General features: G+C 40.3%; 1 protein-coding gene across 3 annotated transcripts in view; it reads left to right on the forward strand.

The window, feature by feature from the left end:
* The window catches only part of Ncald (neurocalcin delta), a 160,644-nt gene that overhangs the window by 137,724 nt on the left and 7,931 nt on the right, over window positions 1–14,989 (forward strand). For all 3 annotated transcript variants that reach the window (XM_048359036.1, XM_048359035.1, XM_048359037.1), the window contains exon 2: window positions 2,364–2,760. In XM_048359036.1, coding sequence (XP_048214993.1) covers window positions 2,383–2,760 — 378 coding nt within the window. In that variant the 5' untranslated portion in view covers window positions 2,364–2,382. The remainder of the gene's footprint in view (window positions 1–2,363; window positions 2,761–14,989) is intronic.

The raw sequence follows: 14,989 nt of genomic DNA on the forward strand, positions 1-14,989 counted from the left end.
GAATTTCTTATCAGTGAGGCCACCAGATAGATGGTGTAATATGAGTGTTTTTAATACCAATTATTTTAAAATTTAAATTATCTTTTTTCCTGGTAGGCACTAGGGCTTGAACTCAGGGCCTGAAAGAAAGCTGTCCCTGAGCTCTTTTGCTCAGGGCTAGTGCTCTTTCAGTTTGAACCACAGCTCCACTTCTGGTGTGTGAGTAGTTAATTAGAGATAAGACTCGAAATTCCCAGGCTGGCTTTGAACTGAGATCCTCAAATCTCAGCCTCCTTAGTAACTAGGATTACAGACATGAGCCACAGGAGTCCGTCTCTAAATTATCTTTAATAGTTGTACAAAGAAGTTTCAGTTCAGCATGTCAGTTATTGAATATAATAGATCTCAATTGATATCACCCGTCCACGTTCTCCCCAATCTCTCCCAGGCCCACGCATCTCCATTTTACATATATGCACTGAATATTTTGACTACATTCACCCACCACTCCTCTCTCCATTTCCCAAGACCAAATTTTGTCTGAAAGCTAGTGCAACAAGCAGCATGCTGAAAGCCTGGCCACTTCCTCTGCCAAGAAGACTGTCCTGTATTTGCATATTGTGATTACCTTCCTGTCTACCAGTGGTTTCTTCTCACTTGTGCTCCTTCCTTCCTTAATTCACCAGATGCCCTGGAGATGCACAGGTGTGCCCAGGGCTGGTGGTGAGACAGGGCAGGAGAGAGACAGATGAAAATGAATATATCTTCCAATGCAAAGACCCTGCCACTGGGATTAAAATGCCACTGGAATGTCTTTTAGATATACTGTCATTTTTAAACCTTACTTTTGGGGTTTCTTTCCCCAATAAAAGAAAAATGCAAAGTGCAGAGCCCCTGTTATGAGAAGGAATTTCTCTCTATCACTCTTAGTTCTGAGGTTTGAGAACTGTGCTCAAAGTCAGGCGACCTTCGCCTGTTCTTCCTCAGCAGGATTGGCTATGAGGATGGGAAGATGGTATTTCCATTGTCTCCCTACATGCTGCCTTGAAAGAACCCTCAGCTTACAATGGGGTTGTATCCTGATAAAATTATGAAAGTTGAAACTAAATGCCTATGATTCTTGTATACTACCCAACATCTTGGTTTAGCAGCATAATACAGAGTAGAGGTCTGCGGTCGCCTCTCCTGTCCCCTCCACACAGGGTATAACTGACAGCTGGGGCTCACTGATGCTGTCCAGGATAGAGAAAGGATAGTGGACAAAATATCACTAGCCTAGGAAATGATCAAAATTCAAAAGCAGCATTCTACTGAATGCATATTATTGTCATACTATCACAAAGTTGAAAAATACTTAAAACTGGGGGGTGTTAGTAGCATATTTAAAGAAGTATACACACAAGGGCACACATCCAAATGTTAGCAGAGTTTATCTCTAAAGGTTAGGTATAAACTAACCCTTAGTTGTTTCATGCTTTTTCTATGGACATGTGCTACACTTCCAATAAGAAAATATGAATTGTTAATAGGGAAAATTAGTTTCATAAACCACCATTGTAGGAGGTCAACAGCTTTATGAAGCATCATCTGAACCATCCAAAGCAAAAGTGGTCAGTGATTCACTGTGGATTGGAAGAACTGAACTCCTTTGGAAGTGTTTCATGGTGTTAGTTAGATTTGTTTACAGTTTCCTTCTTTGTGTCTCTTTTTCTGTTATCTAAGTGGTACCCAATGTGTACTTTACATGAAAATAGTCTAGCAATTAAATATGCTAAGTTCTCCCTTTCAGTTTCTTTCTTCCTCTTCTTCAATTCTTCCTGCTAGGATTTGACATTAGAACTGGGTGTGCGCGTGCGTGTGTGTGTGCGCGCGCGCGTGCGCGCGCACCGGCACTTGAAATCAGGGCTTACCTTTTTTGGTCAAGGCTGGTGCTCTATCACCGAAGCCACACCTCTACTTTCAACTTTTTGTTGGTTAATTGGAGATAAGAGTCTCTCATATTTGTCTGTCTGGGTTGGCTTTGAACCATGATCATCAAATCTCAGCTTCCTGAATATCCAGGATCAGCATTTGGCAACCTCAGCCTTCTTAATGCCAGATTCAACCTCTGGCAAACTGATAAGCCAGAGCAAACTAACTGATGAAATCTCTCTTAGCCATCTAGCTATTATCTTTCGCTGTCTGGTTGGCTCTGGTCAGTGATATCTCTTCTCCATAGCTTTGGCAGACTTCTCTTTCCATTGTTTCCTTTGGCTTACTGCAATGTTGCAAAACCTAGACAATGCTATTGGACTAACACAGAATTTGTTTGTTTGTTTTTTAATTTTTCCCAAGGAACAGAGAGCAGCTCTGAAAATTATACATATTTTCTTTTCTGTCTGCAGTTAAATTCTTGCCACCAGGATGGGGAAACAGAACAGCAAGCTGCGCCCGGAGGTCATGCAGGACTTGCTGGAAAGCACAGACTTTACAGAGCACGAGATCCAGGAATGGTACAAAGGCTTCTTGAGAGACTGCCCCAGTGGACATTTGTCAATGGAAGAGTTTAAGAAAATATATGGGAACTTTTTCCCTTATGGGGATGCTTCCAAATTTGCAGAGCATGTCTTCCGCACCTTCGATGCAAATGGAGATGGGACAATAGACTTTAGAGAATTCATCATAGCCCTGAGTGTCACATCAAGGGGGAAGTTGGAGCAGAAGCTGAAATGGGCCTTCAGCATGTATGACCTGGATGGAAACGGCTACATTAGCAAGGCAGAGATGCTGGAGATTGTGCAGGTATGTTATCCTCACCCTTTACAAGAAGACAAGTGTGTGTCACAAGAAAGAACAGAAAGATGCATAGCAAAGCAGAGGAAAGAGATTATAAGCTGCTGGGTCACCAGGGTATTATATTTGGCCTACCAGGGTAATATATTTGGTATTATATTAGCTCAATTCAGGGAGGTTGACCATAAAAAATACAGCAAACAAACACAATGGTTAGCACCGCTTAAAAATTCTGGAACTCTGGTGACACTGGGCTCCTGTTCTTGCCTGCTCATCTGCTTCTTTGGGATGATCCCCCCTAACTTCAGGTAGACATTTGGTCTTTAGTTGACTATCTTTATTGCATCTAGTCCCTCCATTGACTCACTGCAATGACTTGCACAGAGCAAGAGCCTTTGGCCTAGGGTCTACTTCTTCCACATTCATTGTGTTAATGATCACGCTCAAACCTGGCTTCAAATCCTGTATCCTTCCATCACTACTTCTGATTCTTCTAATTCTAACCAAGGTAGTTCACATGAACAGTGTCCTCATCTGTCAAATAGAGAACTCCCAGCACTCCCAATCCATGCCACAGTGTTACTTTGTATGTGACTTGCTATGTGAAGTGCTTAGAACAGTGCCAGGCATGGAAAAAGAAAAGTCAACATGATCATGATCAATTTACAACTTATAAACTTTAAAAGATCAGGATCTGAACTCTAGATTCTATCCCATCAAACGGAGCTATTGAAGATGCTATCATTTTACAGAGACATCATCTGGAGTCCCCAAATTGAATACCCACACAAGGTTCTTTGAAGGGAACAGGCAATTTTAATGCTGGCTACATTTTCCTTGTGGAACCACAGAAAATGTTGAGGAAATTGGGACTAAGAAACTATGGTCATGACAATGACTGCTTGATCAGCAGTAGATATGACTTAGAGACAGACACAGGACCCAAGAAGCCCTAAGTGGGTGGCAAAGATGGTAAGGGCCTCTGCTCCTCACTCCTTGGGTAAGACACAGCAGAGAAACATCTGGAAGCAAAAAGCAGGACTAAGAAAATGGACATTTAGCTTCCTAGAAGGCTGAGCTCAGGGGTCACACTCATCCCAGGACATGTGGGTGAATGTCCTGTCATCCTGGAACATCTGGGTAGACATACTGCTGAGGTAGTGCTGCTACCCCTGGGAGAATAGTGAGCTAGATAAGAAGGAGAACGTAACACAAGGAGAGACAAAAAGAGCTCAACTTCTGGCAGGACAAAGGTGGAGATAAAGTGAAACTTTCTTACCAAATAAATAAAGTTGAGGAAACATGGTGATGAGAACTAGGGGCAGAGCTGAAGGAGAACTGCCACTCTGCCCTGTGATTGGGCCTTAGGAGTAGGCCTCAGGCCTATGGGGCGGAACCTACATGGGTAGCTAGAAGAATAACTGCAAATATTGAAAGGATGAAAGAATGGGGATCTCAAAGGAAACATCCTCATCTGAGAACTCTCGAAAATTTTCCAAATATTTCTCTTTTTTGATTGGACCACCAATGGGTTTTCCTTAACCTATGGCCATAACTAGCTCAAAAAAGTGTGTTAAATCAATCCCTGAATGATGTGGATCCCAGCAAAAATAAAGGATGACTCCACCCCCCAGGATAGGTATGTAATAATATATAATATCTACTGTGAAAATATGAGCACTAGGAAAATATAAAAAGAAAAAGGAAACATTAGCCTTAAGTTCACCCCATCCATAAAGACAACTGCTGTTGATCATTTTCAGTATCTTTTCTGTGCCTATTTATGTTAATTTTAAAATACTAGTTGATTTCATAAGGTATATGAAGTTTTTTATCTTGCCATTTTCACTGTGTGTGTGTGTGTGTGAGAGAGAGAGAGAGAGAGAGAGAGAGAGAGTGTGTGTGTGTGTGTGTGTGTGTGTGTGTGTGTGTGTGTGTTCTGGGGCTTGAATTCAGGGCCTAGGTGCTATCCCTTAGCTTTTCCACTCAAGGCTGGCATTCCACCTCTTGAGCCATATAGCTCGACTAGGCTTTTTGGTGGTTAATTGGAAATAAGATTCTCATGGATTTCTCTTACCAGGCTGGCTTCAAACCACCATCTTCATATCTCAGCTTCCTAAGTAGCTAAGATTACAAGGTGTGAGCCACCAGTACCTGACCAATTTTCACTTTTCAAAAAATTTAGCAACGATTTATCTTAGTAAAACAGGATAAAGTAGGGAAAGATGGGAAAGGGAGAAACTTCTCACACTGCAGGAAACAGTGTAAGACTGAAGTAGACTTGAAATGGTGGGTCCTGCCAGGCATATTTATCTGGGGAATCTCAGTTGAGTTTCATCAACAACTCTTAATCACTAGGAGACATTGGGTTTGGGGTGAGTTCATTACCTAAAACTTAACCTATCAGTCTCATTATTAGTTAAACAAATTTGGAGATGTGGTTTACCCAAAACACAGGGACAACAGGTGTGAGTTTCAGGATTTTTCCCTGGCCATACATGCCCTTTAATTTTCTGTCTCTTTACTTAATAAAGTTTTCAGCTTATTAACATCTGAAAGAAGATGTTGACTTTTCAGTTTTTACTTCTTGGTACTGTTTTGGTTGAGTTTGGGCATTTCCATTTTTTTTTTTTTTTTTTTTTTACTTTTACTCTCCCCTTGTCTGTTTATCCAGTTTCATTTCCTTCCTAAATGGCTTTCGTTCCTTTTCATTTTAAAAGGGGTTGCAGAGGGGCATAGGCAAATCTTCTGTGGCAGCTTCCATGACCAATGGAACTCTGAGAACCAACAAAGTTGTTTCCATTATAGCTAAAGAATGGTGTGGAAATTTAGTTCACAGGAAGTTCAGTTGGCAGGTTCCAGGACCGGGAAAGGAGGACATCAAGAGTAATTTGCTGAGGCTGGGGATATGGCCTAGTGGCAAGAGTGCTCGCCTCGTATACATGAGGCCCTGGGTTCAATTCCCCAGCACCACATACACAGAAAATGGCCAGAATTGGAGCTGTGGCTCAAGTGGCAGAGTGCTAGCCTTGAGCAAAAAGAAGCCAGGGACAGTGCTCAGGCCCTGAGTCCAAGCCCCAAGACTGGCCAAAAAAAAAAAAAAAAAAAAGAGTAATTTGCTGATCTTCTTTCCCTTCCCTCCCTTCTTTTTTTTTTTTTTGGTGCCTATCCTGGGGCTTGAACTCAGGACTTGGGCACTATCCCTGAAGGATTTTGTTGTTGGTTTTTTTTTGTTCTTTTTGCTCAAGGCTGACATTCTACCACTTAAGCTATAGTTCCACTTCTGGAATTTTTTTTGGTAGTTAACTGGAGATAAGAGTCTCACAGACTCCCTTGTCTGAGCTGTCTTTGAACCACAATCCTTAGATCTTAGCCTCCTGAGTAGCTAGGATTATAGGCAAGAGCCACCGGTACCTGGTTTAAAGTCTGTTCTTTAAGTTTAATTCTGTCTACTCTGTAGATGAGGTCCTGCCAAAATAAACAAGCAAAAATGATGCTCAGGTTATTTTGTTATAGTTGTACTTGTTTTGCTAAAGATATTTTCCATGAGTTTCATTGTAAATGCTTTAGAGAAAGACCCAGAAAGTGCTAGCAGACACTTGCTCACACTTGAGTGACTTAACCATGCTCAGTATAGAAAATATAAAAAGCAATCACAAACATGAAGGTATACTCAGCCTGCTAGAAATACATCCCTTACTGTAAAGTGCCTCAGTCCACTTGTAGACCCCTAGTGGGTTTCCATGACTTAACTCTAAGGATACACAAGTTCCTAAGGAATGCCTGTATACTGGTGGGTTTAAAGAAGCCTGGCAATAGAAAACTCTAATTTCCTCTTTTCTACAGTGCCACACCTTGATGATTAATATTTATGATGGTAGGAAATGCTACAGCACCATGAAGACTCCAAATCATCAAAGAGATTATGTTAACTTTCAAATCATTTTCACATTAAGGGCTTCATTATTCTATTCTCTTACTTTGTAAGCTGAAGATTCATGAATTCTGTCACATTCTTATGCTAATCTCCGTGTTTTCAATTATTTTGGATGACTAGGAATGCACTGTAGGATCTTATTGAGCTTCCCATTCTATTCTTTATCTTTTGTTTCCTTCTATGAAAACCCACATTCTCAAGGCTTTGTCACTGTCACTAGAAACTCTCTGTCTTTGTCCCAGCTGGTCTGAACCATTAGGAAAACAGTCATTTGCTTCAAAGAAGTCACTGTCTGTTAAATTTCATTTACCAACTTGGAGACATATGCATTTGGAAGTGCTGAGGTAGAAGGAAATCATGGTCTAGGAGAGCCATAAACAAACAACTTTTTGTAACAACTAATGTAATACTTGTAGCTTCATAACAAGGTTGCAACCTAAAATCGTGGCTGACTCTTTTATCTCCTCAAGACTTAGAAATCCAAACAATTTAACAAAAAAATAAAAAGTCATGGTTTTTTACCTACAAACACTAATAACTGGCCAAGGCTGTGATGAGACAAAAAGTTTATAATTAGGCTTGACAAGGAATGGGGTGCAACTCACCCAGTTTCCAAGTCACCAATTTTTGAGTTGTTTTTCTCAGATGTCATTTTCTATGGTTTAATTTGGGTATATAAACATTATTTTTGTGGTAACAAGCTGCAACTCTTTTGTCTTTTATAATATCAGTAGGAAAGACCCTAAAATTTACCACACTAGTGTGGCTGCTGTATAGTACTGAAATACATGGTATTAATTTTCTGCACAGGAATTACCTTTCAGTTCTAGAAGTCTGAAGTCTAAACTGAATTTCACTGGGTAAATTGAAGGAGTCATCTTGGCTGTGTTCTTCCGGAAGTTCTTAGAACAAAGCCTTCCCTTCCCTTCCTTCCCAGCTTCTACAGGCTGCCTCAGGTAGCTCTCTTCATCCACTTTCCCAGTCAACGGAAGCAGATTGAGACTATAGTGCCATTCTTCTGGTCATCGTACTCTGTATCTTTCTTCTTCTTAGAAATAGCCTTGTGATTATACTAGAGTGATCTGGGTAATATAGGACAATCCCCTCATCCCAATAGCCTTAATTCAGTCACACCTACACAGTCTCTTTTACTAGCTATAGATACTCGTACTCATAATTATGGGTCTCCAAGATCAACTTTCTTTTAAATAAAGTTAAGTTCATTTCCAGTTCAATAAAGAGCAGAATCTTCCATTAGGTTTTTGATTAAATGTACCTAGCTGTGAAGTGCATATTCACAAAGCAAGGGGAGATAACCCAACAAAATCTCCTATTGGGTTGGGAATGTGGCCTAGTGGTAGAGTGCTTGCCTGGCATACATGAAACCCTGGGTTTGATTCCTCAGCACCACATACATAGAAAAAGCCAGAAGTGGCGCTGTGGCTCAAGTGGTAGAGTGCTAGCTTTGAGCAAAAAGAAGCCAGGGACAGTGCTCAGGCCCTGAGTCCAAGCCCCAGAAATGGCAAAAATAAAAAAAATAAAAATAAAAATCTCCCATTGGTGGAAATGGCAGAAGAGATACTCCTGGCTTGAAGATTCTCCTTTTTCGCCTGCTGGCTTTCCCATCAAAGATGAAGCTATCTAGGAATAAGCCAAAACCTACAGGCATTCAGACCTGGGCATCTTTGTATATTCAATATTCAGTATACTATCTATGCCAAGGTATATGGTAGTCCTTTTTAAAGAAAATATTTGTGTGTTATAGCAACATCTGAATGAACAAACAAAACCATAGACACCTTTACTTTTAGAGTCTTCAATGAACTTTTTCACATTTATGTGTGTTTTTTTTTAATTGACAACTTTGGAAACATAATGTAGGCTCAATATTTTATTATACATTGAAATCATCTCTCAGGTGTCTTAAGCCAAGTGACAATGCTGGCCTTGCTCCACATCATGCTAAATTCTCTCCTCTCTATGGGTACCACTGTTAGCCCATCACTGCAAGAAAGAGAATGGTCTCTATCCTACATAGGTTCCTGGTACGCAGCCCAGCTGGGGGCAGGTCTGAGATCCTACACTGTCACACACAGGCCGTGCTGGAGCAAGGGGCTCAGCAACAGAGGGCACTGCTGATTCCACCATGAATGCTCAGATTCAAGCTCTCTTTGCTCTCTCTGCCCTCTTCTCCATGCATCACTGCCAGCTCATCTCTCTCTTCCCCTCTCTCCTTCTTTCTCTTTGTCTCTCTTCCTGTCTCTCCATCTCATGTCTGCCTGCTTGATTGCTTACTTTATAAAACTCCAAGTCATACCATCCTGATAATGTGCCTTGGTAACAAAGCTGCCTTTTTTCACAGGCCCTAGAAACTGAGGTCTGGCCATCCAATGTGCTTTGTCAGCAAAGATATCTAATAACGGTTGCCTATTTTCTCTAGCATTGACCACATGGTGGATATTAGGATTCATAGAGATGAATGAGACTACTTTACTCCCAGGTAGAAAGTATAGAACATGGAAAATAGGCTTGCATTTTCCTCCCTTCTGTCAGAAAGTAACTGAGCAGGATCCTTCAAAAGTTAAGGTTTTAATGATTGGACTGTCATATGCACACTGGATTGCATTAGCCTTATGGTTGAATGTAAATTATAGGCAAAGACAAAAATTGAACATCTATACCCAAAGAAAAGAGGAAGAGGAAGTCAAAGGAAGAATGGGCACATAGGAATAGGTGACTGGAGAAAATTAGGATAATATCTCTTGACTTTTCATATTTTTCATTTCCCTTCTACTTCTTTCCCATCTCCTTGGGTCACAAATTCCCATTCTTTGGTCTCCAAGATCAACTTTCTTTTAAATAAAGTTCATTTCCAGTTCAATAAAGAGAGTACTGTGATAGGCAGAATATTCCATTAGGTTTTTGATTAAATGTACCTCGTTGTGAAGTGCATCTTCACAAAGGAAGGGGAGATAACCCAACAAAATCTCCCATTGGTGGAAATGGCAGAAGAGATGCTCCTGGCTTGAAGATTCTCCTTTTTTATCTGCTGGCTTTCTCATCAAAGACAAAGCTATCTAGGAATAAGCCAAAACTTCTAAACGTATACTCTGATGCTCACCAAAAGCAAAGCAGGACCTCCCTTCCTGGATAGAATATGTTTAGCACCAAGATTCCTATAAGTCCTACTGAGCAGAGTCTTTAGATGTGCATTGGAATATTTATCTGGCTTAAGATACTGTAATGATCTCACTTGAAAGAGAAGGTTGAAATCACTTGTAATGAATGCTTGAAAGTAGTTGGAGTTCAGATTCCTGTTGTCTTTGAATCTGATTCTCCCTGGCTATTTGTGATTCCAATTAACAATCCTTTTGATGAAGGCAGGGTAAATTTCAGAATGCATCATTTCTACATTTTCACAATTTTTGAGCCAATGAAACCCCAAGGAAAGGAACTTGGGGGCACACTTATAGACCTTCGGGGAGATTTGGGGCTTGATTATTTTAGCTGTGTTGGAAGTTGTTTTTGTTGTTGTTTTTCCGATTCTTTCCCATGATGAATAAGGTGCCACTCTTCATCTACATCAAGTAGATGAGGAGAAAGTGGCTTACAATGGCAACCACACCCAAGTGGTTGATCCTTCTCATAGATGAATCACCGACTGTGATCAATTCAGACAAACGTTTTGTGAATGTTTGTGTCACTGAGAATCAAAAAGACTACTTTCTTGTACTACCAGGGTTGGAACTTATGGCTCTGTGATTGTTGGTCTTGTGCTCTACCACTCAAAGCACACCTCTAGCTCTGGTTATTTTGAAGATCGTATCCAGCAAATATTTCTTCCTAGACTAGGCTATCTCTGAACCACAATCCTCCAGATTTCAGCCTCCTCAGTAGCTAGGATTACAGGTATAAACCACACATACCTGATATCTTTACATTAATTTTAAAACCATATCCTGAATAACATTGGCATTTTTCCCTCCAAAGACCTTTCTAAATTAGTGTCATACATACTGTCACTTGTAATATGTTCTTTAAAGACCTGAAAACATTGTGCTTTTCTGATTCTGGGGAGGCCAAGGAGGGGGTGGGGGCAGGCATAGGGAAGAACTTATAACTTATCTTAATAACTTTAGTATTCTATTCTAGACCCTTGTCTAGTTCTCATTTATGAATGTGGACCATAGATGTCACCTTGAAATGCAAGTTAGATTTCTATCAATGAGAAAACTCTTTCGAGCAAAGACTAGGCTACTGATAATGTTTTAAGAACTAACCTTAGGGTGTGAATATCTGTTGTGTTGGGTTTGTCCTCCATTACAGGTTTAAGATGTTAACATTATAGAGTTTAACTTCACCTCCAAGTAAAGTATGATACACCAGGCAATTAAGAGTCAATGCTAGCCAAGCACTGGTAGTTCATGACTATAATCCTAACTATTCAGGAGGCTGGGCTCTGAGGATCACATTCCAAAGCCAGCCTGGGCAGGATAGGCTCTGAGATGCTTATCTCCAATAAACTACTCAGAAAAAGCCCAAAGTGGTGCTGTGGATCAAGTGGTAGAACACTAGCCTTGACCAAAAGAATCCTAGTGTGCAGTTCCTAGGTTCCTAGGTTCAAGCCCCAGGACTGGCATAAAAAAAATACTAACTTCTGGGGCTGGGAATATGGCCTAGTGGCAAGAGTGCTTGCCTCGTATACATGAAGCCCTGGTTTCAATTCCCCAGCACCACATATATAGAAAATGGCCAGAAGTGGCACTGTGGCTCAAGTGGCAGAGTGCTAGCCTTGAGCAAAAAGAAGCCAGGGACAGTGCCTCAGGCCCTGCGATCAAGCCCCAGGACTTGCCCCAGGCAAAAAAAAAAAAAATACTAACTTTCATTGTGGTTCCATTGTAGTTTTAATCTACATTTCCTTCATATTATTAGCATCTTTTCGCATGTTTATTTGCCATTCTTTTGTGTTCTTTGTAGAAATATTGCTCAAATCTTTTGTTCATTTTTTAAATTGAATTTTGTTTTCTTAGTATTGTTTTGAGAGTTCTTTATGTGTTCTCCATGCAGATTCTTAATCAGATACATTATATATTTTTTTTCTTCTAGTCTTTGGCTTGTTTTTTAATTCTTTTACCCTGAATTTCCAAAAGTAGAAAATTTTAACTTAACATTCAACTTATCAGTTTGCTTTGCAGTGGCTGAATCTTTCAGAACTTTAGAACTGTTTGCTGAATCCACTATCACAAAGGTTTTCTACTATATCTTCCCTAAGTCTTACATTTGATGTTTAATCTGTAACACACTGCAAGTTAATTTTTGATGTGGTTTAAGGTATTTATTGAAGCTTACCCATTTGCCTTTGGATATCCTGCTGTTTTAGAATCTTTGTTGGAAACTGTATCTTTTTATCCCACTGAATTGCTCTCCCACCTTGTGGGAGGTCAGTTGTTCATAAATGTATGGATCTATTTCTGCACATTACTTCATTCTGTTGGGTTTTTTCCTAATATGACCACAATACCACCCTTTCTTGATTACTGTAGCTTTAAATAAGCCTTGAAATCAAATCATGTTGAGGGGATTAGGAGATTGCAATAGCAGCAGCTCTCTCTCTCTCTCTGTCTCTCTTTCCCTCCCTCCCTCCCTCCCTCCCTTCCTTCTTCCCTTCCTCCTTCTTTTTTCCCACCTCCCTTTCTCTACCTCCTTCTTTTTCTCTCTTCAGCTGTTTCCTGTCTTGTACTGTGAACACTTGCCTCAGAGAGCACGCCAGACTAATCTCTGTCCAACCACCCCAAATCAGTGAGTCAGCCATGCACCTGAGTACCTCCTAGCCCTGTGGCTTAGAGACTGTCAAAGAATGATACTAGGGCCATCACAGGGCTTAGATTTTTTATTTCTAGTTTCTAGAGACCACATCCTTTGCAGCCCAGTTCCAAGAGTTTTTGAAAACTATCATTTGGCATATATTGTCTTTTAGGTTTTGTTGCTGCTGCTGCTGCTACAGGTAAGATGATATTTTAGCCCTTACTCTCTAGATCAGAATCAGCACTCCCTGTTCTCATTTTAAAATCGTATCTATCTGTCCTCCTGTCACCTGTCTTGTGCACTCCCTGAAGGCAGGGTTGTGCTTCCTTTTCCTAAATCTAGATGTCACATTGTCCCTTTCACTTAGCCCAAAGCCAACAAACATTTGTTGACCAAAGCAAGTATTAGAGCCTAAAGCACACACTGATCAATAAGACATTACCCTTCTGTAAAAGAAACTTAGACATCAATATAAATTTCATGAAGAAGCATGATAGATTATTTAGAAAAACAAAGAGACAGAGAACACATACAAGCTGAAGAGAGAATATTTTTAGGTTCTGGTTTCAACAACAATTTATAGGTGTTTCATGACAAAAAGACTTCTGATCAAATTAATTTGTGAGAACTCGGGTTAAGTATAATTTAATGGATGTCTTCAATGCAAGAAGATGTAATACTTGGAGCAGGATCTTAAAGTAAACAGTATTATCTACACTGTTTTGGTGATGGGACCTCCCTAGTCTTGAAGACTGGAATTTCTTGGAAAGTACTTTGAGAAAACTTCTTTGTTCCACTATTAGTAGTGGATGTCCTGGCATTTTTAAAAGTGGTAACACAAAGAGTGAGAGAGAGTGAGAGCGAGAGAGCGAGAGAGAGAATACCATTAAAGGAAACAGTGGTCTCTATCTAGATGGCTCAAAAAGCCTGAGATGTATCATCTTTACGTATATCATCTATCCATCTGTCTATTTATCTATCAACTATCTATCTACCTACCTACCTATATGTGTGTATATACATGCATACATACATAGATGATAGATAGATTTGATACTTTTGGTCTTACTTGTGTGGATGACCTAACAGGATTTTGCCACTGGACTTCTATAAACAGAACAAAGCTCTTCCACAGTGAGGCTAAATCTAACCTCCTATAACTACAATTTAGAAAAGGCATAATGCTGAATTCTTTTAAACAGGGAGCGTGGGTCTGAAGACAAATGTGATGTTATATCTAAAGGATCTTGGTATTACAAAGAGACAAACACATAAAATGGTTCCATGCATTAAACTCTATTTATAACAGCAAACAGTGTCTGTTTCTAAATAAAACCTTACATGAAACCTAATATAGGGAGGAATGTTTGTGACTGGAAAGAGATAGGACCCTAATCTCTTACATCTCCCTGGGGACCAGGGTATTGGAAGCACCTGAAAGGAACACTATGGACGTGTAAAAGTTACTGATCTCCCTTATTCTTCTAGCTCGAAACAGGAAAGTATTTACTTACACTATTCCAGACATATAGATTAGGATCCTATTTTAGAAGTATTTCCAAAAGAAATTTCCATGGCCTCGTCCATCCTCTTTCCCTGGTATGTAAATCCTTCAAAGCAGGGTGCTGTTCTTTATCTGTAATCTAAAAACAGCCCAGTGCCGCTCAACTACTTTTGCCCTTAGTCTGCGATCAAGGTCTTGAGTGTCTGGTTCCCTCTTGGAAGACTCCACATTTGTTGGTGAAAAGAATTGGTCTGGTTTCCTTCAGATCAGAAAATGTGAACTGCTGGCTCTTGGAATTGTGCCTGGCCTCAGTTAATCTTCCAGCCTTTGTCAGGTCAGATGTGAGCCCTTTCCTTTCCAGCATCCCCAAAAGTTGTTCTTTCAGAGGGAAAGGAAGAGACAGAAAAGAGCAAAAATTAAAAAAAGAAACCATATATACATATATATATATAATTTGTTTGTGTATGCGCGCGTGTGTGTATTTGCCTAACATACATATATACCTATAGTTAGGAACTCTTCTGAGCCTACTGAGGCAAAGCCAGAGCTGGGCTCCTAGGTACCTCAAAGCTCTCCAGTTACCCAGGGACAGGAATAAAATGCTTCAAATGTAATTAAAAACAGGATGTCCCTGCTAGGCCTCTCACTGATACTGCTAAAAATAAAGTGAGGAAGTAGCCTGGTTTCTTCATGTTTTAATCCCATTAAATCTGAGGAGAAATAGAGCTAATATGAGACCTAATTTTCTTCCAATTTCTAAGCTTGTGTTCTCCCTCCCCTCCCCGTCCCCCTCCTTCCCCCCACATCTTTCTCTCCATTTCTCTTTGCTGTGGAGTCCCAGATTTCGAGTTCTACAACCATCCGCTCTTGTTGTTGATGCTGGGGGAAAGGAGCAGAGATGGATGATTCTCTAAGTGTGTTTACAAGGCTGTCATGCACTCTTACTCACTCTTGACACCACTGGAACTCATCACCCCTGCTCTTTCTTTATT

This window comes from Perognathus longimembris, chromosome 12 (genome assembly GCF_023159225.1).
Source record: "Perognathus longimembris pacificus isolate PPM17 chromosome 12, ASM2315922v1, whole genome shotgun sequence".
Lineage (NCBI taxonomy): Eukaryota > Metazoa > Chordata > Mammalia > Rodentia > Heteromyidae > Perognathus > Perognathus longimembris.